General features: G+C 39.2%; 1 protein-coding gene across 4 annotated transcripts in view; it reads right to left on the bottom strand.

Annotated features, from left to right (window-relative positions):
* EYA1 (EYA transcriptional coactivator and phosphatase 1) overlaps positions 1–26698 on the bottom strand; it is a 162613-nt gene that overhangs the window by 133127 nt on the left and 2788 nt on the right. For all 4 annotated transcript variants that reach the window (XM_073583848.1, XM_073583851.1, XM_073583850.1 and 1 more), the window contains exon 3: positions 3648–3725. In XM_073583848.1, coding sequence (XP_073439949.1) covers positions 3648–3725 — 78 coding nt within the window. The remainder of the gene's footprint in view (positions 1–3647; positions 3726–26698) is intronic.

The following is a 26698-nucleotide window of genomic DNA, read 5'->3' as shown; positions in this document are numbered from 1 at the left end:
GGGCTTATGACAGCTGATATATATAGCTGATGTGCCCGCCACAGCTGCAGGTGGAATCGCGATCCAACCACGGCTGTTATCTAGTTAAATGCTGCTGTCAATTTCTGACATCAGCATTTAACTCATGCTTACCAGAAGTGCGTCACTAATCCCACCCATCAGTGATCCCGACACATGATCGCGGGTCACAAATGGGTCGGCATGACAACCAGCGGTCTCCAGCAGACCGGTAGTGTTCATAGCAAGTGAGCATTTCTGCTATGCACAGTCGATCTGATCATCGCCTATGTGTAGCAGAGGCGATCAGACAACTTCAGCTTCTAGTCTCCCATAGAGACCTTTGAGGCATGCAAAAAGTAAAAAAAAAAGTTTAAAAATATTTAAAAAAATAAAAAAATATAAAAGTTCAAATCACCCCTAATTTGCCCCATTCAAAATAAAACAATAGAAAAAATCAAATATACACCTATTTTGTATCTCTGCATTCAGAATCACCCAATCTATCAATATATAAAAAGAATTAACCCAATTGCTAAACGAGAAAAAAATTCAAAACGTCAGAATTATTTTTTTTGGTAGCAATAAAATGCAATAAGGGGCGATCAAAAGATTGTATCTACACCAAAATGGTATCCATAAAATGTCAGCTAGGTGAACAAAAATTAAGCCCTCACCCAGCCCCAGATCATGAAAAATGGAGACTCTAAGGTCTCGGAAAAATGGCGCCATTTTTTTAATATATATTTTTTTAACAAACTGTTTTTTTTTTTATCAGTACTTAAATAAAAAAATAACCTGGACATGTTTCGTGTCTATGAACTTGTAATGACCTGTAGAATCATAATGGCAGGTCAGTTTTAGCATTTAATGAACATGGTAAGAAAAAAAAACAACTGTGGAATTGCACTTTTTTTTTGCAATTTCACCGCACTTGGAATTCTTATTCCCGCTTTCCGGTACATGATAAAACCAATGATGTTGCTCAAAAGTACAACTCGTCCTGCAAAAAACAAGGCTTCACATGGCCATATTGATCAAAAAAAAAATGAAAATATCTCTAGTGGTGAAGGAGTAAACTTGTCATTTAAAGAGTATTTTTTCTTTTATTGAGAATTTTCTCACTGTTTTGCAGGTCGCTCTATTTGAAAACTTAGGTGGCGGGCATGTTTCTGGCTGCCCCAGTGTATTTGTACCCTAAGAGTGCGTTCACAAACTTATACCACAGATATTACAATGTAATATTTTTAACATACTTATATAGATGATTCTCCCTATAGGCCATGATTTTGGGGAATCTGTGATCACTGCATCTGAGTGGAACTATAATAAATAAGGTATGACCTAAATTGTTGCATTCATGTAAAAAAAAAAAAAGCTGTATGACAGTTTTACAGATACATTGCCATTATTAATCTAGGAAACTGTATTTGATACTGTACATTTTAAAATGTTGATCTATAAAAACGAATGGCACAAGGATGGCAAAACATAATAATCATCCAAGTTGTCTCCATGAAAATGAGACGATCTTTCATATTCTCATCTAACCATTAAAATGATGTATACATGTGTATTTGACAATGTCCCTCTTATTATTTCTAGAGGCCTGAGAAGATGTAAGTGCTTCCAGGCTTACAAACATGCGGAACTTCCCTGCCAAATCGCTTGTTTTTAGAACTCCCATTCGCATAAAGAAAATACAGAGTGAAATAAAGGATTACTAAGCTTTCCAATGATTCCACACTCATGTCCTATGACATAGGAGGGAATTATTTGGGTAAGAATATACTTAAAACAATATTTATAATAAGTGTTCTTCCCATAATTCTACAATGGTCATGGCTTTTACACACAGTTGTATTTGCATCATTAGGGAGAGAAATGCAAGCAGTGGTCATCATGAGACGTAATACAGCTTGCACTTAAAACTGAGCTATTTTTCAAAGCATTATCTGATAGAGATCTTTTTTATTCATGTACATGCACACTTGGTGCTGATCATGCATGTATTTCCAAATATGGGAGGGGAGTAACCAACTGCAGTAAGCTTCTGGTGGTGACTTAAAGGGTGTTCACATTTCACAAGGTTCCTCTTCCTTTTAATTTACATAATCTGTCAGGGAAGAGTTCTGGATGCCTCCATAAACATCAGATGGTCAGCTGATCCAATTAAAATTATTACGCTAGACCAGACCTGGGCAAAGTGCAGTCTGCGGGCCACATCTGCCCCTTTAGCTATGTCTGTCATGCCAGCGGACGACACAGCCAAAGAGCTGAAAGCATTGTACCATAGACCACAGCATGTGGTCACTCTCGCCCGCGTCCCGATTTCACCATTACCTGCATCATTGAGAATACAATGGTGATTGAGGTTGCTGCCGACTCTTTCTTCCACAATTCAGTGTGTGCGACTGAGAGCACAGCAGACACAATTACATCATTACATCATATAAGCTGTGTGGAGCCTCAGTGCACAAAGCAAAGACTGGAACAGGACGTCGGGGAAATGGGAGAGCAAGAGTGAGGTATGTGTGGGGGCTCCTACTGAATATAGGGGGAGGTGAGATCCATCATGCAGTGTGGGGATCATACAGTGTATAGGCGCCTGTGAGAACATTATGTCTTTGTAGGAGGGCTAGAAACAAATTAATTTGGAGTACTACATCCAAAGAATTAGTAAAAAAGTATAAATTTATTAAACATGTGTAAATTAAAAACCAAAGTCACATGAATCAGTATAAACATAAACAACAGTACAAGAGACACAAAAAGCTGCAGGATCGGATAGACAGTGGCTCAAGTGTCTGGGTTAGAATGGCCATATAAATAAAAATGTGCAAAATGGCTATTTCAGATGGGAACAGGTAGAACACCTTGAAGAAGCGAGCGCGAAACGCGTGTCGGTGGAGGTGTGGCGCATGCCCTGGTATAGCGGAATATGAGTAAGCACTTTTAGGTCATGGGACACTCAGGAAATGGGAATGTTTTGCACTCTTTAAGCAATGACATGTTAAAAATGCTGCTGTCCACCCTACCTGTTCCCATCTGAAATAGGCACTGTGTGACAGTACCTTAAGGAAATCCTGAAAACATGATCTGTTGGTGGGCCTTGGGGACTGGAGTTGGGGAACCCTGTACTAGGTCATCCATCTCACTAAATAACTGGGTCAATTTTGCATGTTTCAAAAGTCACTAATTAATCAAACTAATAGAGCTCTTACTAAATCTTACAGCTATTATGCTTTACCAAAGGTATAAGAAATCAATCTGTTGTGCTTTCATTGCGTTATTTCAGCTCACACCATATACCTGATCTAACTGTAATACATCCCAGTAGAATGTGTAGACTGATCACGTAATCCAATTGACCTTCATAGATTTTTCAGGACTTGATGCTTCATATCCTTTTAATATAGAATTCTATTTATTGCAAATGTCGAAAGTAAAGTCACTATGAAACCTCTGGTCTTTTTGCAGCTTGGTAGGACGTAATATAATGTATATTCAATAATTTGGTTAGACAGAACTGTGTAACTTGTGAACTAACGTGACTACAGAGCAAAATAAATAGCTGTCATTTTGTCACCGTACTGCTATGCAAACACTTAAGGAGAAACATCGGCACTTTGTCATTACGCCTTACTTACCTGACCCTGAGTAGTTGTCTAAAGATCCGTCTGCAGTCGTTGCAGTGAGGTCACTGCCGCTCATTGGCTCTGCTTTAACTAGGAATATAACAGCAATTATTACAACCACGTCATTAATGGAATATGGTAAGAATACTTAAAACTAATTCATGCATGCATATCTAGAAACTGGAAGCAGACCTATGGTATTCATAGGCGAGAAAAATAAGAATATATTCAAAAGAATTTACTCTAGTGAATTTACTTAAAGAAGCACAGCCCAGGCCCAGCTACTCTTTTATTCCCTAATCCCTTCTAAATATGTAGTGTAGTCAGGGCCGGACTGGCCATCTGGCAATTCTTGCAAATGCCAGAAGGGCCTTTCTGGTCGTGGGCCGCCTTGTCCACTATGTTAACAGAATCAGTGTTCTCAAGACACCCATACTGTTAAGAGTTGTGACTGAGCACAAAGTCGCTGACTCCGTCACTTACCCCAGTAGGCCACGGGTATCATTAGAAATATTGGTCTTGTAGTAAATCTTCTTTTATTCCATCCAGGGTAATATTAGTGATATATCCCATCTGGTGCTTGGGGACAATGACAGCATGTGCCTGTGTGATTTCAACTGCCAGGACTGAATGTCAGTCCCAGTCCGTACATGAGTGTAGTGTAAATGGGTTAAAATGCTTAATGATCGCTGTCTTCTCCAGTTTCTAGATTTGCTCCGGTCCTCTTCTGGATCACGTGTTATCAAATCAGACGAGCTGATTCACGTTGTGGGGTTTACACGTGGACTGGAAGACACTTTTTAAATGTGAGTTTAGGGAGCCTCGTAACGAGTCTTACATTACAAAAGCTGGACCATGCCCATGCTGTAAGACACTGTATGAGTGGGAAAAGTTGAAAAGAGGTTGCATGGTCCAAAAGGGGAAGGTAGAGGTGCAGGAACCCAGAGAAGACAGTGATTAGTAAGTGTTTTAATACAACTATGCACAAATTTCAAAACTTTAGGGAAATATAGCTGGAGGTGCTTCATTAAGTGATTCAACTGAGTTTACTTTGGATAACCTCTCCATGATGCAATATTTTAAGGACTTTTGCTGTAAAACATCTAGATGATACTTTCTCCTTAATTTGTTTAACTCATTAGTGACTGGGCCAAATTTTTGAAATCTGACCAGTGTCACTTTATGTGGTAATAACTCTGGGAATGCTTCAACACATCCCAGTAATTTTGAGAATGGTACATTTCGGTGGATATGTTTTGTGTTTATTTATAAAAAAAAATTAGAATAGCAATTTTCAAACTTTGAACGATTATCCCTTTAATCCACATAGTCATACCATAGCAGATCATTAATAAATAACATTTCCCTCGTGTCTGCTGTAAATCAGCACCATTTGTAAAATATTATTTCATTTTGTTAGCATTGTAGGAGGTTTAAAAATGTAGCAATAATTTTTCCTTTTTCCAGGGAAATTTACAAAAAATTTTTTAGTGACCTACTCAGGTTTGAAGTGCCTTTGGGGGTGCTATATAAGGGTAAACCCCCAAAAGTGATACCATTTTAGAAACAGCACCCCCCTGACATACTGAAAACTTATGTCAGGTAGTTTATTATCCCTTCACTTACTTTCAGGAATTAATGCAAAGTGACGTGACATGAAAAGTGCATTTTTACCACCTAAATGTCGCTAACTTCTGAACAGGCCACGATAGCCGGGAGACTCTAAGGCCGCTATTTGGTCATGAATTGCCATGGCAAACATCAACACCACACAATCATGATGTCTGGGTGCCGATGGGGATAAATAGGAAGCCCCCACACTCTGTTAACCATTTATATGATGTAGTCACTTTTGACAGCAGCATCTAAGGGGTTAAACGGCCATGGTCGGGGCTAACACTGATCGTGGCTAATGCAAGTTGTCAGATATTGTGTACAGCCCACAGCTGCTGGATTGTCACCTGTATGGGGATGCTAGTCTCTTATATCTCAGTTCAGTAAAAAGACATATTGGTGGTCAATAAGGGGTAAATGATTTGCTATATGTAAAGGAAAGTCTCTAAAACTCTGAATGCATACATAGAGCCCTTTATCTTATGACATTTTTATCAAAAATGACAGTTTTCACAGTCCAATCAAGAACTGTAAGACATTCTGAAATTACCAGTGATAACGTTCAGCAACCAATCCAGGTAGGCAGAAACATGGCAGACGTCACGGCTATAAGTTACGGAATCAAAGTCCGAGAGACGATTTGACATTAGAAATGCTCAAGTTCCACTTTGTTGACATAGTCTTCTGCAATCTTTTTAAAATGAATGTGTTACCAGATTTTTGCCACCTAATATGAGAACTGCATGATGTAGAGACAGCAACCCTGATTCTAGTGATGCGTCACTTAGTTGCTATAGTTTTAGCACTGATTGGCAGCTTTCTGCTTACGTACAGCATACTGAGGAAGCTATCAATCAGTGGTGTGGGAAGGGTTATATACAGCTAAGGGAACTGGTACATCTGTAGCAAAAAAATATATATTTTAATCAAAACTGCAGAAAGCAACCCAGTAAGTGATAAATTGGTGAAATCAGGATCTCTGCTCTTACATTACACTGCTCTTCAAATGGGGTAGCAAAATCCTGGTGAGAGATTCCCTTTAAAAATGTAATAAATTAATACACATACATGCATGCTCAGTGAATATACACAAATTTTAACTGTGGAGAGGGAAGGAAACCAAAGGCAGATACTTCTGCTGGTGGCTTATCTCTCTTAAGAAGTGTGCTAATCCTACCACTACCTTCTCCAGGATCCAGCGCTCCTCTTCTCAGTGACGTCACCGCTCTTCAGACTCTCCGGCTCACTCTATGCTCTGTGTGAGCTGGAAACCTGTTTTACAATGTAATTCTATGGTGGCTCGTTCTGACACTCCATGGGCATACGTTGAAAAAGCCACTTCCAGGTCATGACCTGAAGAGTCTGCACTGCAGTGACGTCACTGAGAAGCAAAGCATAACGGCGCTGCATCCCACAGAAAGTGGAAGTAGGTGAGTGTATTTAATGAAAAAAAAATACATGTCAGGCTTCTTTAAATGGTTACTGGTCCTGCCAAAACTGGCAGCTTTGGCCAAGATTAACATAATGTGTGTGGTCAGCACTAGATATTTGTTGGCACATCCAGGTAATTTCTATGGAAATTGTTGACAATTTAATGTCTATGATGGGACTGCCAAAGTTATCTGGAACTGCCAATAAATATTAAATGCTTACAGCAACCATAGCTTTGCAAAAGTGATTGCTGAAAATAACATTTTTACTGGCCATTTTATGGCTGCATAGACAAGTCACCAACTAGAATATGCTAAAAACATTACACAATACAGAAACAACCTTTTTCTCAAAACCGCTATAAGATTTCTACTATTAATACACATTTGCAGATAATTCGCTTATTACTAAAACCTATATAGATCTCTACAGTATTGCAACACTAAAATTCCACAATTCCATGTTGCAGTATGATGTAATAAAAGTACATGTTGTAGAATGATGTATAAAAGTACTTGTGATGTAATAAAGGAACATGTTGTTTTAGGATCTAATTAAGGGACATGTAGTATGATGTAATAAAGGAACATGTATGATGTAATAAAGGGACATGTAGTATGATGCAAAAAGGGATATGTAGAATTATGTAACAAAGTGACATTGTGAAGATATAATTTCATGTCAATCATTTGTATACTATTTGGCATGGGAGTATAAACCCCCCTTTTCTTTGTACAGCAAGGACAGGAAACCTGGCTTAGCAGGTCTTACAGTATTCTCAAAGCCTCAAAGAGAAAGCTGGTACCTAGCTCAGCTGGTGGTCAAGCCTCAAAAGAGTGTGAATGACAGATCTCACACCTTTTGCCAGCTAGGCTCAGGCCAAGGGTTTTCTTGAAATATAGAGTCATGCTGAATCGACGCTGCAAAGAAAAGCTTCTAGAACATTCTAGAAACATAATCCCATAATATGTTATGGAGATAATATATGTCTTAGCCGCACTTTGTGCATATTTCTGAGATCCCCAGAACAGGCCAAACGCCTATCAGGGTCTCGATCTGTTTTAGCACCCCAGAGTTGGGAGTTACGTAGAATGGCTAGTAGGAGCCAGGTGGTAAAGGCATGTTTGATCTCAATGCGTAGCAGGGGCCTGGTCGAATCTGATGGTGCAAAACCACCTCCCTAGGATCATCCATTAAGGAGTTATGACCCATCTAGGTTTTGAAGATTTTAGCTGCTTGAGGTGCAAGGGGAGGGGATTTAGGTTCAGTCCAAGGGGGCAGAAGTGGAGTGACCAAAAGGCATGGTCTATTGTTTTCTCTGTGGAGGTCACAACAACACATTGTGTGGGGAGAAATCAAGGAACAGAGGGGACCACCAGCCTGCCATGTAGCAGCCCCTCCCCCCACAAGCCAGGCCTTTCAACTGACAGGTAACTGATTCTGATATTCGGCATACTTTTGTAATACCACTATTTGTATATCTGACCATTGTATATGTATAACCATTGTGTATATAATATTTTGTCTTCTGTACTCTTAAGGTTATTAAATATATAATTTAACCTTGTGCTACTCTTTTAACTCGATCCACGAATACACACGTCCATGTTCTCAGCTGAACTTTCTATTCTACCGGGGATCATTTCTGACCCGATATAATCCCATTAACGGACCAATCTTATATCTAGCAAGGAACTTGTTACAGTCCTTCTTGTGATTGTGAAAGGGGCTTGTCAGAGGTGAGAACTAGTGTGGTGCCATGGCAGTGACTGCGTGGGCCATCCTATCTCACTCCCCATGCCTCCCTCGGCCCTTGTGAACAGGGGATGTCTGGGTAAAACTCTGCCAAGCTGACCTTATGTGTCCCCAGGGGGTGTGGAAGGTTACATTGGTACATGTGAGGAGACCATACCGTGTGATCCTTCTGATGTGAAATTGACATCAGGCAAGGTGGGTGGCGAGGTGAGGGTTCCTCCCATGTGGTGGCACCATAGCAGCAGTAGGATTCTGAATGATCTCTCAGGTGTCAAAGACATGTTATCTTATGATATGAGAAAGGGATAGGTTTTAGTATGATTCAATAAAGGGACATGTAGTATGATGTAATAAAGGGACATGTAGTATAATATAATAAAAGGGCGCGTTGTAGTATGAAGTGTGGTATAATGTAATAAAGGGACATGTTGTAGTATGATGGAATAATGGGACTTATTGTAGTATAATGAAATAAAGAAGCATGCTGCAGTATGATCTAATAGAGGTACATTTAATAATGTGATATAATAAAGATGTATGTAATAAAGGGACATGTAGTATAATGTAATAAAGGAACATATTGTAGTATGATGTAGTAAAGTAACATGTGTAGTATGATGTATCAAAGTTTTGACTAAAGTTTATGGATGTATTTTTTTACTTATATTTGCTGTATGTGGAAGTATCCATTTTTGTAGATCATACTGTGAAATGGATCTTTTAAGATTTCACCAGCAGTAGTTCCAGAAAAGAAAAGTTGGTTCCCAATGCTAAGTTCTCACTTGTATTACAGCTGATTTGCATTTCTTTCTAAAAGGAAAAGTAACATCCTCCTGTCCATCCGTGTTATGTTTCTTCTGCATTAATAATACTGTTGTAGGTCTCATTGTTGCTAGATCTAACAAGGAATTTGTTCTCCTTGTCAAGCTCATAATGGGGTTAATTATCCTTGCAGAAGACAGCTTGAAGACTTTATAAAGGTCTATGTTAAAACAATGCAAATAGAATAACTGTGGAATTAATTATTTATTTTACATCTCAGTACGCAAAGTTCAAGCAAATGCAGATTTTTAGACAGCTGCGTTAGCCGGCAGTGATAATGCCCAAGTCATACTATATGTAGCGTTCTAATTATTTTGTAGCTTCTATATGTACAGCGTTCTTTATGAAGGAAAAAAAGTCATTTCCATCAGAACCCTATTAAGAACTATGGAAATATAAACTTATTACCCTCACCCACAAAGCCCTCCATGGCTCAGCACCACCCTACATCTCCTCCCTTGTTTCAGTATACCACCCTACCCGCACCCTCCGTTCTGCTGATGACCTGAGGTTAGTATCCTCAATAGTCAGAACCTCCCACTCCCGTCTCCAAGACTTTACACGTGCCGCGCCAATTCTTTGGAATGCACTTCCCAGGTCAATACGATTAGTCCCCAGTCCCCACAATTTTAAGCGTGTCCTGAAAACGCATTTATTCAGACTGGCCTATCGCCTCAACACATTAACCTAACCTATCCCTGTGTGGCAGAGCCAAAAATTTTACCATAACCAGGTTCCCAGCATCATGTTCCCACATGCTTTATGCATCCATTAGCCCTCTGTGTCTGTACTGTTACACACTTAACATTATGGCTGGTCCATACAATCAGGGCAACTGTTACCACCCACCTTTCGTGTCTACCTCTTTCCTCATAGACTGTAAGCTTGCGAGCAGGGCCCTCACTCCTCTTGGTATTTGTTATAATCTACTGTATGTGATTATTGTTATGCTGTAATGTCTATTGTCTGTACAAATCCCCTCTGAAATGTAAAGTGCTGCGGAATATGTCGGCGCTATAAAAATAAAATTTATTATTATTATTTATTAAATGTTCTGGAACCTCATTTCTGAGTTGAGATCACACTGTATCACTCTCAATATGTTACATAATCATTCAGCCATCTTTTCAATGACCAGCATATGATCAATAGAGAAGTTTAGGGCCCCTCTGCCACATAAGATGGCAGTAGTATAAATTTATTATTATTATGCATTTATATAGCGCCATTTATTCCATGGCGCTTTACATGTGAAAAGGGGAAATATAGACAAGTATAATAAACATGTGTAAGACAAGGGACACACAAGTACATAAGGAGCGGGGACCCTGCCCGCGAGGGCTCACAGTGTATAGGGATGGGTGAGGATACAGTAGGAGAGGGTAGAGCAGGTCATGCTGTGGTTCAGTAGACCGAGGATCATTGCAGGCTGTAGGCTTGTCGGAACAGGTGGGTCTTCAGGTTCTTGAAGGTTTCCGTTGATGGTGAGAGTCTGATGAGTTGCGGCAGAGAGTTCCAGAGTATGGGGGAAGCACGGGAGAAGTCTTTTATGCAGTTGTGGGAGGAAGAGAAAGGGAGAGTAGAGTAGGAGATCTTGAGATGATCGAAGGTTGCGTGCGGGTAGGTACCTGGAGACCATGTCACAGATGTATGGCGGAGACAGGTTGTGGATGAATTGTATGTCATGGTTAGGGTTTTGAATTGGAGCCTCTGGGCAATAAGAAGCCAGTGAAGGGCCTGACATAGGGAAGAGGCTGGGGAATAGCGTGGAGACAGGTGGATTAGTCGGGCAGCAGAGTGAAGGATGGACTGTAGTGGTGTCAGAGTGCTAGAGGGGAGGCCAGAGAGTAGGAGGTTGTAGTAGTCGAGGCAGGAGATGATAAGAGCATGCACTAGTGTTTTTATGGTTTCGTGGTTAAGGAATGAGGGGATCCGGGAAATATTTTTGAGTTTGAGGAGGCAGGAGGAGGTGAGGGCTTGGATATTTGGTTTGAAAGAGAGTGCAGAGTCGAGGATCACCCCGAGGCACCGAGCGTGCGGGACTGGGGATAGAGAGCAGCCATAGACATTGATGGATAGGTCTGGTGGAGGGGTGGAGTGAGATGGGGAAAGATGATAAATTCTGTTCAGTTTGAGAAAGCGAGCAGAGAAGAAGGCTGAGATAGCAGACAGACATTGTGGGATTTCAGTCAGTAAGGAGGTGAGGTTGGGTCCAGATAGGTAGATCTGTGTGTCATCGGCATATAGGTGTACCATTTGTATAAATGACAAATGGTAGACAAGGGTCCCTGAAGCAAAATTTGTTTTGGAGCTCTAGGCAATATTTCTACATTTCATCTGCAGTAGAAATTTATGGTCAGACATACCACAGCTTTCCCTGGTGATAAAGGTTTAATGTCTGTCCACTGGAAGGTTGAAGTTTGATGGAGTTTTCCAGTCAATTAAAACAGGCATTAAATATAATATAATGAGATTGTAAAAAGTATATTTAATTTGCTCAATAAATCAAAGTTCCAGAGAGAGTTATTTTTTTCTTGTTTCTAGTCAATGGACAGAGTTTGACTACAAAGTTGATATGCACCCACGGCCTGTGATATATACAAAAATTAGCTTGGAAATGTAATCCCTTAGTGACCAAGCCAAATTTTTCAAATCTTACATGTGTCACTGTATGTGGCAATAACTCTGAAATGCTACAACTTATCCTAATGATTTTGAGAATGTTTTTTCCTGACACATTATACTTTATGTTAGTGGTAAATTTAGGTTGATAAGTTTTGCGTTTATTAATAAAAAATATCTTAAATTTGCCAAAAAAATAATAATTAGCTAACTTCAAATTTGAATGATTATCCTTTAAAGCCAGATAGTCGTACCACACAAAAAAGTTAATAAATAACATTTTCTTCATGTCTGCTTTACATCACCACCATCTGTCAAATGTCCTTGTTAGGATGTTAGAAAGTCTAAAACTGTAGCAGTAATTTTTATTTTTTTTCAAAGAAATTTGCAAAACATTTGGGGGACCTATTTATTGGAACCCCCCTCCAAAACAAGATACCATTTTAAAACATCACCTCTCTCAAGATATAATTTGGCCATGAGTTGCCATGGAAACTATCAGCACCACATAATTATGATGACAGGGTGTCGATGGGATTAAAGAGGGTGCCCCAACACTATGTTAACTATCTAAATGCCGTAGTCACCAATGACCGGAGCTAGAGTTGAGCGACTTTAGTCGGATCGGGTTTCATGAAACAAAATTTGTTTCAGATGAAACTGGTCCGACTAGGGCAAAAAAAGTCGGAGTTTCATCCGAAACCCGACCCCAATGCAAGTCAATGGGGAATAAAAGTCGGCATTGAGCGGATGAATGTCATCCGCTCAATGCAGACTTTTATTCCCCATTGACTTGCATTGGGGTCGGGTTTCGGATGAAACTCCGACTTTTTTTGCCCTAGTCGGACCAGTTTCATCTGAAACAAATTTTGTTTCATGAAACCCGATCCGACTAAAGTCGCTCAACTCTAACCAGAGCATCTAAGGTGTTAAATGGATAATGCCAACACCAATCATGGCTGATGCAACAGGATATAGTCGGCTATAGTGTACTGTTGAGAGCTGCTGCATTTTCACCAGTCGAAGGACGCTATTCTCTTATATCTGTGTAAAAACACTTATTTGTGGTCACTAAGTGGTTAAAACTAAAAGGTTAAACGTAGTAAGTATGGTTAATTTGGACTAAGAAAATGGTATAGAATGCTTGTTGGATCTAATATTTGACCTTATGTAGAGGTATTTTGACTAGAATTTCATCTACATTTAGCCTAAATTCTGCAATTGCACTATGCTTTATACAAGCCATCCTCCATTCCTATTCACATATCAGTACCTGTCTCACATATCATTCGTGCGGACAGAACCATTATGCCAGCTCTTGGAAACTGAACACTGCTTCAACAATTTGAACTTATTTCCGGTATATTTCTCGCACAAAATGGAAGGAATGGCTGCCTCGTAATCCAACAGAATGATTTGCTTCCTAAATGTTTGGCCAGTTTGACCATCGTAATATCTTTTTTGTTGCTTATACTTCTCCCCTTTTACCTCCTGTCTCTTTCTGATGGCTCAGTACCATAAAGTGTTGCCAATTCTCCTTTCATTCCCATCTGTGGACATTATTCAAACATTATAGGTTCCTACATGCTTCATTCGATAGCCGAAAAAGGTAAATCCAGTACCAGAAATCTGATGTACGGTATATAAAATGATCAAATTTATTAGGTAACTTAAAAATAAGACAACAGCATGATAGTCACAGCCCCGGCTTGGGGAGATGATAGGCAGACGCGTTTCAGACCCTCAGGTCTTTAATCAATGCAATGGCTTATTTTTAATACACCTAATAAATTTAATACTTTTATGTACCGTACAACGAATTTCTGAAGCTGGATTTACCTTTTTGGGCTATTGATTGATCTTCCTGCTGCTGCATTGCTAGATTTTCCCTGCTCCGCTATGGGTGAGCTGACATAATCCCCTCTCTTCTCTTTACCTACACGCTTCATGTTTTGCAATATTATATATATACAAACATATATTTATTGCATTCCTGTGAGTTTCCTTATATTTTGCTCTGCGTTTACACTTTTTTCTCTATTATTGTATTTACGTGCTATAATTTGTTGCACCTCATTTACCCACGCTTTCATATAAATGTTTAAATAAATTATTAGTAAAAAATGTTTCTTCAAATAAAATTTCTAAAACCCTTACAATAATTTAATGGATAGGTTGTAAAGCAGAATAGTTTGATGGCATTTTGCCTTTGTCCATCAGGTAGACATATGATCAGGTTACAGGCTCCAGCAGTGGAAACGCTCTGATGAAAATACCAACTCAGGGGTTATTTCTAATATATCTAATGAGAGTTATTTGACTTGATCGTTCTAGGTTTTATTTAGAAGGAATGTGGTACATATGTATTGCCTTTACTGTGTTACTAATGCAGCTATGCATGCAATTTAGCTATTGCTCACTAAAAAAGCAACAACTTGTTTTGAGAATTGCAATATACCCCCTTTGGAATATATTGGCTGAATAGATGTAACATGTTAGACGTTCACTTTTGATATCTTCCGCCTTTTTCTATATTTGAATATGTCTCGTTAATTATCATCTAATTAATAAAAAAAAATCTATAGCTCTAATTTATAAAGCAAGCAAAAATAATAGTAGATAAAAGAAGCAAACAAACAAGAAGATCAATGAAATGTAATCTATACTTTTCTGTCTATAAAACACACCTGACTGCAGGCGGCATCCAGATTTAAACACCAGAAAAATAATTCATAATAATGTAATTAAAAAACCTCACAATGAATACATGATATATCTCGTTTATAGATAGAAATTTATGTGTGATAGTAGCACAGTGGCTCAGTGGTAGCACCGTCGCCCAATGGGAACATTGATGTATGTAACGCATTGTGGAATATGATGGCGCTATATAAGCAAACAAAACATATATAATAACCCTATTGCTATATAAAGTATTTTATTTTGATAGGTTATACACTGCATGTAAAACATAACTGAAGGGAAAGGAGAACCATTGGTCCCCACATCCTATCAAGACTCCATTTTACTCAATAAATATCAAATAGTAAATAGCCCAATGTGAGTGTTTAATATATAACCTTTAATGATAACTTCAAAAATTCTTTGCAGCTACAAACACTTAAAGGAGATAATTAAAAGCCTCCTATCCATACAGGTGATAAATAACCAAAAGAAACGCGAAATGGAAAAGACAGACCAATAACTATTTCAAAAATCAAGCAAACTTCTCATAGCAGGACACGTGGGTCATAATTCTTACTGACAGTGGTCAGTTTTTTAAAAGTGGTTCATAACCCCAAAGACCCACCTCAATTATTCATGGGATAAATCCACACGTGATATCATCCTTCAACATACCACAGAAGCATATATCCGTGCATGAGTAGAAAAATAAAGGGAAGTAAAAATTGAAAAAATCTCAATCATCTCGAGGTTCAGTAGAGTCATCACATAATAGTTCAAGTCTAAGTGACTCCTGTTCATCAATAGTAGTAGTCCTAGTTTTAACCATAAAAACTTCTCGCCTAGACAAGGACAGTCCATAGTTATCCCTTACAACAAAGATGCCCTAGACTGTTCCTCCGTGCTTCCCGACATATTTTCTCCATTTAGATTCATCAGGGGAATTTACATGCACATGTCCATTTGGCCAAGATACAGGGCTATGGTGCTGACATTCCTAATTGGAAAGCGCACTTTAAACAAAATGTTCTTTGTTATGAATGGGTCACTGAGGACAGGAACAGGCTAAGCCACCAGAAGACCAGAGAGGTTGGTAACTAAGCAGATTGCAGACCCCTGATCCTATCAACACAACTAGCAGTAGCCATGGAGCGTTTCTATGAAGCCCTAGATGCTTCGTCACCGCCGGAGAACTAACTAAGCCTAAAGACAGGTGAAATCTAAACTGCCCCGGAGCAGATCCCCAAAGGAATAGAGAGCCCCCAAACATATATTGTTGGTGAGACAAGATGAGATACAAACACAGGCAGAGAACAGACTGAGCAAACGGTGGGACCCAAGCTGTCTAAACAGGACAGAAAAGATACTGTCTGCAATCATGCACAAAACCCTAAAAAAGTCCAACACTTCTGATATACAAAAAACCTGAGGCCACACGACCTCACCCCCGCTAGATCAGCACTAATATAAACTGGAAGCAAAGCAAAAAGATACTAACATAACAGGGAACTGAACAAGCTGTAACATATGAAGCAGGGCCCAGCACTGCCCCCAGCAGGGAGCACGCTGAACCTTAGCAACAAAGCAGAAAGCAAAAAAAAGGTACATCCATATTAGATGCAAAGGATTAGCAAAAGAATCACTTAACTGAACCATGCAGATCAGGCAGGGGACAAAGTAACTCCAAATGCACAAGGAGGAAATCACCAGGAGCCTCCAAGAGTAGCAAGCTCAATTATATGCTCCCAGCCAGTAATCCCAGGTTCCCAATTATCGTCGTCAGGTGGGGAACTTCCATCAACCTGGCCAGCTCCACTACTCCCAGTAACCACCAGAGGGAGCAGAGGAGGCTTCGGCTCAGAAGTCCAAGCAAGGGAATTCACAACAGTTCTTGGTCCAGCGCCTCCCATCTTCTTACAATCGCTGTCCTCCTTGCTTCGTGTGCATGACGCATCCCTGCATCATCCACAGTCTCCTCAGCTTTCCACTCTTGTGCAGGTGTACTTCTCTGCCCTGTTGAGGGCAGAGCAAAGTACTGTAGTGCGCAGGCATCGGGGATCTTTGACCTTTTCCCTGTGCCTGCACACTGCAGTACATTGCTCTGGCCTCAAAAGGTCAGAGAAGTACGCCTACATAGGAGCGTGATGTCGAGGATACTGTGTGGATAATGCAGGGACACATCATCCACACGAAGCAAGAAGGAGAACAGAGATTGTAAGAAGGGAGATGCCGGATCAAGAACATCAACACCCCTCAGACTGGGCCGCCTCGCAGGTGAGTATAATGACATTTCTTTTTCTTGTCAGGTTGGTGGCAGATATACATCATTATAGAATGCTGTATATAAGCCCTGACAGGTGGTTGCCGTATCTCATATTGGCGAAACCTGGTGACAGGTTCCCTTTAAACAATCACATTATGCCAGTTACTACTAGGTTTAACGCAACTATACTTTTTACATTGCACTTTTGCATATGAATAGACACATTTATGCACATAATAAAATTCTCCCGTGAGATTGGTGCCGTGACAATATGAAATTGCAGAACCAGCATAAGGAGACTATAGATATTAGATACTTGTGAAATCTGTTGGCAACCTGATGTACTTGGTAGACCACATTAACATATTAAGTTGGTGTTCTGCCAAAATTCTGTATTGCTTTTGATTACTTGAAAACTGGCCTGTAATTGAGATGATTGTCTGCAGAATGCACATATCTCTCCCAACTCCATGATACACGTACATGATCGGCCAAAGTATCAGCCTATCCCTATCTCCCTCAACTTCCTGAGTATGATCACTGCCATAATGAGAAGAGGACAAGCTGCCATCGCACAGAGTAGCCGAATATCCAGTTAGCCATGACAGCAGTTATCATGGAGTCAGGCTGTACCAATGCACATTACAGTTGACACTAAGGTACAGGACCTGTTTTATTTAATCTACCTTCTCCAGTTGTGCCTACAGTTTTTAAACAACTGAGGAAAAATAGGTTGATCTTAATCCCTTGCTCAAGTGTTGAACAGGAAGTTTTTATGTCACCTAAGGAATACAAATTAGTTGCCAAATTGGATGAAATTTAGCTATTCAAAGCTCAAGCACCTAGGCAAATTATCTCATCTGCATTTTACACTACCACTGTCTTCTTATGTTTTGAGCAGCTATTGGACCATCAGCCACCCTGACCTGGCCGTGTCTGCATTATATTGGCTCCATATGGTTAGACTCCTGATCAGGTAGAGAGATTACATCCCAGTGGTACTTATGCTGGCCATATACATCAGATAGGAGTCTGTCATCAGTGATCCCCCATCCAAATTAGGTTTGGCTCCACTGAGCATGCATATGTTCAGCTTGGGAAGAGGGGAGTAAGCCAATGCCATGCTCATCTGGCAGCACCAAATCTCCAGGGAAAATGATCAAATCCCTGATCTTTCTTCTTCCATGACAATTAGCTGTTGAAGTAGAGTGAAAGCACTCTTACAAATTACATAATCAAAATAAGTGGGTTTGCCAACTTTAAAGGAGTTGTCCAGTTCTATCCTACAAGTCTACAGTCTCTCTACGTAACTGCAGACTTGTGAATCCTCACATCATGCAGTGCTCTGATACCGGCATCAGATGTGGGAGATCAAGTGATGACAAGTATGAGATTTGCACACTTCTGGCCACACTCTGACTAGATTTCATTTGTCCTCACTCAATACACTTGTATAAAGCAAGGCTGCTCACATCTAGTCGGCACATGACTGCATGTATGCAGATAACACACTTGACACTCCCGACGCCTGCATCGGAGAATCCTCGCAGCGAGCATTGCGCGTGCTGTGAGGATTTCTAAATCTGAAATAGCACAGAGTGACTGAAAATTATCATGACTTACCTGGTACTCATGTGATCCAAATGGTATAATGTTTATTGACGCAGCATAAGTCTGTATAGAAAAGGCCAATGTTTCGGGTTGCAGACCTTTTTCACACCTAGACATATGCTGCATCAATAAACATTATATCATTGGGATTAAATTCATGGTAATTTATACTTCTACTACAACTGAGTACCATAACCTACCGCTAGGTTCCTGCCATATTTGCCTCATAAAATGACTCCAGACTTAAGACCGGTAAACGCCTTTAAACCAATATGCTCGGGGACTGTAAGCACTATGATAGTAAAGTAGTAGAACAAAAGGAGTGGGTATCTATAGAATGTTTACTACTTACTGTATAGCTATACATTAAAAGATGTATCCTTAAAGGGTTTTCCTACTAACGAAGTTAATTTTAATCAACATTTTAATCAATAAATCTTTGAATAATAAGTTCCAAAATTGGATGTGCTTAAAAAAATGTTCCTGTGCTGTGTTAATCTTATAAATGTGCCCCTGATATGTTCTATGTAATGCCTGTGTCTGACCATGGTGGAACATGGTCTGCTCATATCACATCTCCTGGACAGCATGGGATCACAGCTGATTCTTTATGTGAGGCAAAACATTTCCCTGCCTATTTTTAAGCAATGTTTTACCTCAAAGAAATAATCATCTGTGATCCTCTGCTCTAATGTATATGTACGCTCTTTTGCTTCCTCCCCTGCCCAGGAGATGTGGTATTATCAGACCATATTCCTGCACAGTCAGACACAGGCAGTACACAGTACAAAGCAGACACATTTATAAGATTATCTCAGCACAGGAACATCTTTTCTAAACACAAACAATTGTGGAAGTTAATTTTTTTCCAAGATGTATTAATTGAAATGGACTTAGTTCATAGAAAAACTCCTTTAAATAGTATGGGGTTTCATTTATCTGTTACATCAGGATCAGTTTCCTTGTACTAAAATTCACAACAGGTCAGGTTTCAAGACTGCCCCAGTTGTCACCTGGTTGTTTGTACAAGAGTCAAGAAAAGCAACATGCAGCATTTTTGGTTCTGGCTCTTTGAAGAGTCAATCGCAATAATTGATGACTAAAGGCCCTTTTACATTTAGCGATGCACCAGCGATCTGACCAGCGATCCGACCCGGTCAAGATCGCTGGTGCATCGCTAAATGATCGCTAGTGTGCTGTCACACAGGAAGACCTCACAGCGATGCAGCAGCGATGCAGCGCACGATACTCACCTTTCACACACAGCGATCCTGGCGTCCTCCCGCCCGCCTCCACGCGTCTCTCGTCGTCACAGCAGGAAGCCCAGCAGGAATTTGACGACGAGAAATGGAGCCGGACATTCTCGCGCGATCAGCGATGGACAGCGGGGGAGCCGGTCGGAGGTAAGTATCACACATAGCGATATCGCTAGCGATATCGCTATGTGTAAACTCCCTTTAGAATTTTTCTATAGTATATAGAAAACTATTAAATAAGTTCCCAAATCAGTTTCCCGCCTACATTATTATAGCTTGAGAAAAAAAAAGAAAGATGGATGGCTAAATAGAAACAAAGCCTGACAAGCTTCTGAACTCTTAAAGGTGTATTCTCAAATTTGGAAGTTGTCTTTCAACCATGGGACAGCGGATAACTTTCCAATCTGACTCCTAGGACCATCACTGATCCTGAGAACCAGTGTGAATGGAGTGGTAGTTGGTCATCCACACTATCAATCTATTAATTTTTATGGTAGTGGAGAAGACACTAGTTGGTCATCCACACTATCAATCTATTAATTTTTATGGTAGTAGAGAAGACCAGCCGAGTACTGCATTGAGCTATCCCCAGTAGTCCTTTTAAGAATGAATGTAGTAGCAGTGCATATGATTGACCACTGCTCCACTCACACACTCTTCAGAGCCCCAGTTCTCCAGATTATGGGGGTCCCAATGGTTGTACCCTGACGGATTGAGTAGTTTTTCCCTATCCCATGGATATGGGATAACTTTCAAATGGGAGAATACCCCTTTTATATTGTTTACTTGTGATATATTACTTAAGGGGATTATAACAAATATACAATCTATCAGGACAGAATACTGAAATTCTGTATCACATACAGGCAAAAATTTCCAGATAGCTTCTCTCTATGCTATTAATATTATATTTCTTCAGAAAATGTACAGAAACCTTCAGTGGTCTGTGTACTAGCACATAGCAACCAGTCAGGATAGCCATGCTGTCTCCTGAAGGCAAAAGACAAACAAAAAAAACCCTGCTGGGCATAATTTCATGCAGGTCTTCCTTTAATAATACTTTTTTGTGTAAATAATTTATGATTTGGACTTGGTAGGAGCCGACTACCCTACTGATTTCTTTAGATGCCAAGATGTACAGTTTGAGAAAATATCTCTACAGGAATGTAATATATGACAAATATAAAACAAACCTAAGCTTTGTAATTTCCATGTAAGCAAATATGTAAAAAAAAGTGTAATGCAAACAATTTCTTTACAGCTTTTTATTTATTTCCAATGCTAAGGACTGAACATATTGCACTAAGTAAATGAGTTAACTGTGGATACACATGGAGAAAATGTAGCAATTTTAGCCTAATTTTGTAATGTCATTTTTTAGGGCTTTTATTAATTTAGTTATTTACAATTTTTTTTTACAATTGATTAAAACGAGTCTGGCAAAATGGTTTTGTTTCAAAATTGGAAAATCAGTCTAGAATTTTTATGATAATCATCATTTTTATTGCACATTGAGGCTGCAACACTGATGTCTAGTGATGAGCGAGTATGCTCGTTATTCGAGTTTTCCGAGCACGCTCTGGTGTTCTCCGAGTATTTTGGGAGTGCTCGGAGATTTAGTTTCTGCTGCCGCAGCTGCATGATTTGCGGCTGCTAGACAGCCTGAATACATGTGGGAATTGCCTGTTTGTTAGAAAATCCCCATATGTATTCAGGCTCTCTAGCAGCAGAATATCATGCAGCTGCGGCGACACAAACTAAATACTCGAAGAACCCCCGAGCATGCTCGGAAAACTCGAGTAACGAGCCTACTCGCTCATCACTACTGACGTCTCATTTAAATTTATTGTCCAACCTTTTATTTGTTGATCTAAATGAAGAAAAAAAATGGTCAGGGCTGATATATTTTTCTTATATTTTAGTCCTTTTTGAGTCCTGAAAAAAATCAATAATAAAAATTCACCTTTGACTGAACTACGTTTTGTTGTATCTCTATTTGTAGCAATGAAGAACAGTGAAATGCTGGCAAGGGTTCCCCATCCTAGCAGTGCAGAAAACTACTCTAAGATATAATCTGAAGAATTTTTATATAAAAGTTCCACATAAACTCTCACTGTAAAAATCAAGGATTTCAGAATGGAGATAATTGTGCTTTTACATAAGATTTATATCTATTTACAGCGCATCTCTTAAGTGGTAAAAATCATGTAAGATGAGAAAATTTCTCCATGTCTGGATCAGAGAAGAAATCACAGTAACCTTGTATTTATCAGGGACTGGTTTTATGATGCAGGATAATTTTAAGAAAAATCTTGTTATTGCTACCTTGCATATAATGTTAGAACGCAGCCAGTAGTCAATAAAATATTGGTGACAAATTAACTTTAAAGCCATAAAAAAAAAATCGGGGCAATAAAATAAATTGTACTAAAATTCTAAAGTAATTCAAACCTAGAAACTATTAAAAAAGAGTCAGAATAAAAAAGGGAGTCTCATTTAGAAAACATACATATTAACATATTTTTCCTAAGAAGCGGCATTGACACTTTTTCCAATTTCCGGTATGTACAAGAAGTAAGCCATAAAATACTAGCATAAGATATTTCCTACCAGAATAATTCCTTAAGTGCTCAATCATTAAGCAAATCTATGAGTAAGACTCAAACAGTAAATAATATACCACTATACAATCAAAAATCAGTGTGTCAAAAAGAGAATTATTTTCAAGATTATTAACCACTAGGTTCTAGGTTATGTAATCCTGATCTATTGGTTGTAGAAAGAACTGCAGTATAATAAACATAATCAGTGATCTTCTACTGAGATAGTAATAGTAAAAGTAGTAGTAATAGTAGCTGCAGTAATGATAGTATTCGCAGTAGTTGGTGTTGTAGTAGCAGTGATGTGGCTCCTATAGTAAGTGAATCCTCCAGGCTAAAAGTAAGAAAAAAGATCAGAAAAGAGAAAAGGTTTGAAAAAATTCAGTTTACCGTTTTAGAGGTTTATTGATACATTAACTAAGGCCTCCATCATATGTGATACAATATTATTACTATTTATTATTATAGTGCCATTTATTCGATGACGCCTTACATGTGAAAAGGAGTATAGATAACAAAAACAAATACTATCATCTTGACCAAAACTAGTCACCAACTGGTACTGGAAGAAAGAGGACCCTGCCCGCGAGGGCTCACAATCTACAAAATTAGACAATGGGCAGGGGCAGTACTGCAGTCAGAACATGAATGAAATCTGACCGGGGCAACATCTACATGGAGTGTGTGTATGTTCATCTATGTTCATCTTTGCTTATTTGGGTTTCCTTTGGGTCCTCCAATTTTCACCCATGCCCTAAAAATATACTGATGGGTCAAATGACGTCCTATGAAATTTTCTTTAGTGCGATAAGAAAACAAGAGCAGGATTGATGCAAATTATTAGAAACTGATCCCAATGCTGAGCTAAACAGCAGCATCAATTCAAAAAATAAAAAATGGTGAATCTACCCATTAATGAAAAGCTTTGAACATATTTTTAACAATTGTTATTCCTGAAATATCTGTAAGTAATAACCTCTATTCTAGGTTAATGAATGCCGGAAATTACCCCTATAGATAAGTCTAAAATGTGACTGCTAAATATTTACGTAGATTGAAAAAAAGGCATAAGTCCATCAAGTGGAACCTTTTTGTGTTTTGACTCTTATGTATTTGATTATATCACACTACTTAAAGTCCCTATTCGTCCCGTTTTCTCTTTTTAAGTGGCTTTTCTTTATTATTTTGTGGTATTTCTAGCTGTTTATTTGTTCCCAATTCTTTAAAATGGTGCACATGGGTTGATGACTTTTGCTCAAAATTGAAGAGGGTTTTTTGTTTCTTTTTTACCTTTTTTTGTGCCTTTGAAAAGTAAAAAGTCTCATGATACTTTAAAATGTCACTTATTAGTCTTCAGCTGTGCAAAAATAAAAATTGACAGATTTTGCACTCCTTTACGCAAAAAAAGTTGCAAGATTTCAAAAAGTCACAAAAGATGAATTCACCTAAATATTTGCATGTGGAAAAACACGCATTATTGAAAGAAAAAAAAAGAACACACCAAGTAAAGTTAACTTAAAAAAAAGTGCAAAATAAATAATGGAAAAAGCGTGAATATAAAATCACTATTACAGCTATTTTTACTCCAGAAAAAAGGCGCAAAGGCAATGATGGATTGGGGTCTTAGTGTCCTCTTAAACTTTACATCTCTGTGATCACTTTACCAGATCTGGCCTATCAGACATTAATGGGATCTCTGGCACGCTGAACTGAAAATTCAGATGCATTCTGTCCAGCTCCATCAACATGCTAAAGATGGCAGTGTGTAGTTTCAAAATGGGATCCACATTACAAGCGACTGGTGACATTGTGGGAGGGACTTGTATCTCACCAGATCACTTCTGTAACCAAAGATAACAGTTGTGATCGTAATATTATATGATGTAATTGTTCCATAAGTAGATTGCATATAATTTCAGAATAATACACTCTCGCACCCCTCCAATCTATTCTACACTCTGCTGCCCGACTAATCTACCTGTCCCCCTGCTACTCCCCGGACTCTCCCCTCTGTCAATCCCTGCACTGGCTCCCCATTACCGAAAGACTCCAGTTCAAAACCCTAACCATGACATACAAAGCCATCCACAACCTGAGTCCTCAGTACATCTGTGACCTCGTCTGCCGGTACTTACCTGCATGAAACCTCTGATCCTCACAAGATCTCCTTCTGTACTCCACTCTTATCTCCTCTTCCCACAATCGCATACAAGATTTCTCCCATGCAACCCCCCTACTCTGGAGCTCTCTACCACAACATATCAGACTCTCGCCTAGCATGGAAACCTTCAAAAAGAACCTGAAGACCTACCTCTTCCGACAAGCCTACAACCTGCAGTAACCACCGATCCACCAAACCACTGCACGACCAGCTCTACCCTCGCCTACTGTATCCTCACCCATCCCTTGTAGATTGTGAGCCCTCGCTGGCAGGGTCCTCTCTCATCCTGTACCAGTTGTGACTTGTATTGTTTAAGATTACTGTACTTGTATGTATCATGTATACCCCTCCTCACATGTAAAGTGCCATGGAGTAAATGGTGCTATAATAATAAATAATAATAATAATAATAATAAATAATAATAGCTTTATGGCACGTAATCAATACCCAGTAAAAAGAACTGTCACAATAAGGCAAAAAATATGGAAAACTGTATATTGTAGTGAATGTTCTTAGCAATATCCAAGAAAGTCTTTAATAAAACTCAGCTGTTAACAATGTATTTCAGTTTATAGTAACAGACAAATCCTATAGGCCTCAGTCCAGACCCAGACAAACCAAACCATTCCAATAAGCCAAATGCCCTGGCAGTTCTAACCACTCGTTATTTATCTATGTCCCTTGCTATAGCTTATTTATGAGCGGTATAAAACTGCAAAGTTCTATATGCTGCTTGCATTACTAAATCCAGTAACATCAGTGGCATGTAACACTGCTTAGGAGCTAAAACTTAAAACCATCTGCTCTTTGGGTCATCGTAGTTGACCATTTGGCTTGTGAAAATTGTAGAGACAATGAAAAGAAAATGCTTAATAGTCAACACTGTCCACTTTGAGCTTATATTCAGTGATCAAAAAACTACCAATAATCAGGACAAAGAAAATCTCATTCTATACTTTATATTTCTCTAGGTATAGTATTTTTATCCCACTTTCTAAAAGCCAGTCTGCAGAAACGATTCATGGAAAGGAATCGTGTTCTCTACAGCTTGCACTAATAGTTGATCGAATCCTTAGCAGAAACTTTTTGAAGTTTTGCAATATCTTACATGCTCCCCCGTGAGGTATGACATGAGCAAATATTAACTCTTACTGTAATTTCTTTTTAAAGATTGTGTAAAAGACATTCTAAAATAATTTTCACCCATTAGTGGCAAGAAACGACAAATAATAGACTACTATGGTTATCCAACAGCCAATGCACATCTGGGAGTTGGGCAACATTTGGCCGACCAACTGAAGTAATGGTTTTGCAAACTTATGGTTATCAAGGTAACAAAAGAGAGGGGATCATATAATCAGCCTAATTAAAGGGTCACACAATATCTTATACCTGTACAAAGGATGTTAAGGTACTGTCACACTTAGCAATGCACCAGCAATCCCGACCAGCGATATGACGCGGTCAGGATTGCTGGTATATCGCTAAGTGGTCGCTAGTGAGCTGCCACACAGGCAGATCTCACCAGCAACATAGCAGCGGTTCGGGGGCCATTACTTACCTGTCAGACGAGGCGATCCTGACGTCCTCCCGCTCGTGTCCATGCGTTGCTCGTCGGCGCCACAGGAAGCGCTGCAGGAAGCTGACGACGAGAAACAGTCCAGGATGTTCTCACGCGATCAGCGATAACCAGCGGGGGAGCGGTCGGAGGTAAGTATCAGACATAGCGATATCGCTAGCAATATCGCTATAACGTCACAAAAAACAGTGACATTATAGCGATATTGCTAGCGATATCGCTTAGTGTGACAGGCCCTTTATGCTTTACTGGTTGCTGTGAAATACTTGTGTTTGTAATATTACGTGTAGACACCTTTTCACTACATATAGGCCATCTGGTCCATAGATCCTTTAAGATTGTTATAATAACTAGTATCAAAACAAGTAAAAAGCTTATATATGAAGCAAGCCAAAAAGCAAGTAATGAGAATTCAACAAATAACTTATCGAGGAATACTTATAGTACTTTTCGGTTGTCACTGACAAGATACAAGTCAAAGGACATTACAATCCACAGGTTGAAGACGTGAAGACATCTAGTCTAACCAATCATATTCATCAATGGCTTCCACCAAAGACGTGAACTACACCAACTCCATTCATCATATTTATTTCTAAGATCCTATTCCAAAGGCCATCACATAATAACCTACCTAATGTCATTGTAGTCAAATAACTTCTC

The sequence above is a fragment of the Dendrobates tinctorius genome, unplaced genomic scaffold (genome assembly GCF_039654945.1).
Source record: "Dendrobates tinctorius isolate UK_male_01 unplaced genomic scaffold, ASM3965494v1 ptg000082l, whole genome shotgun sequence".
NCBI classification, from domain to species: domain Eukaryota; kingdom Metazoa; phylum Chordata; class Amphibia; order Anura; family Dendrobatidae; genus Dendrobates; species Dendrobates tinctorius.
Note: the sequence above shows the minus strand (reverse complement) of the source record. Positions and strands in the feature narration are given on the sequence as shown.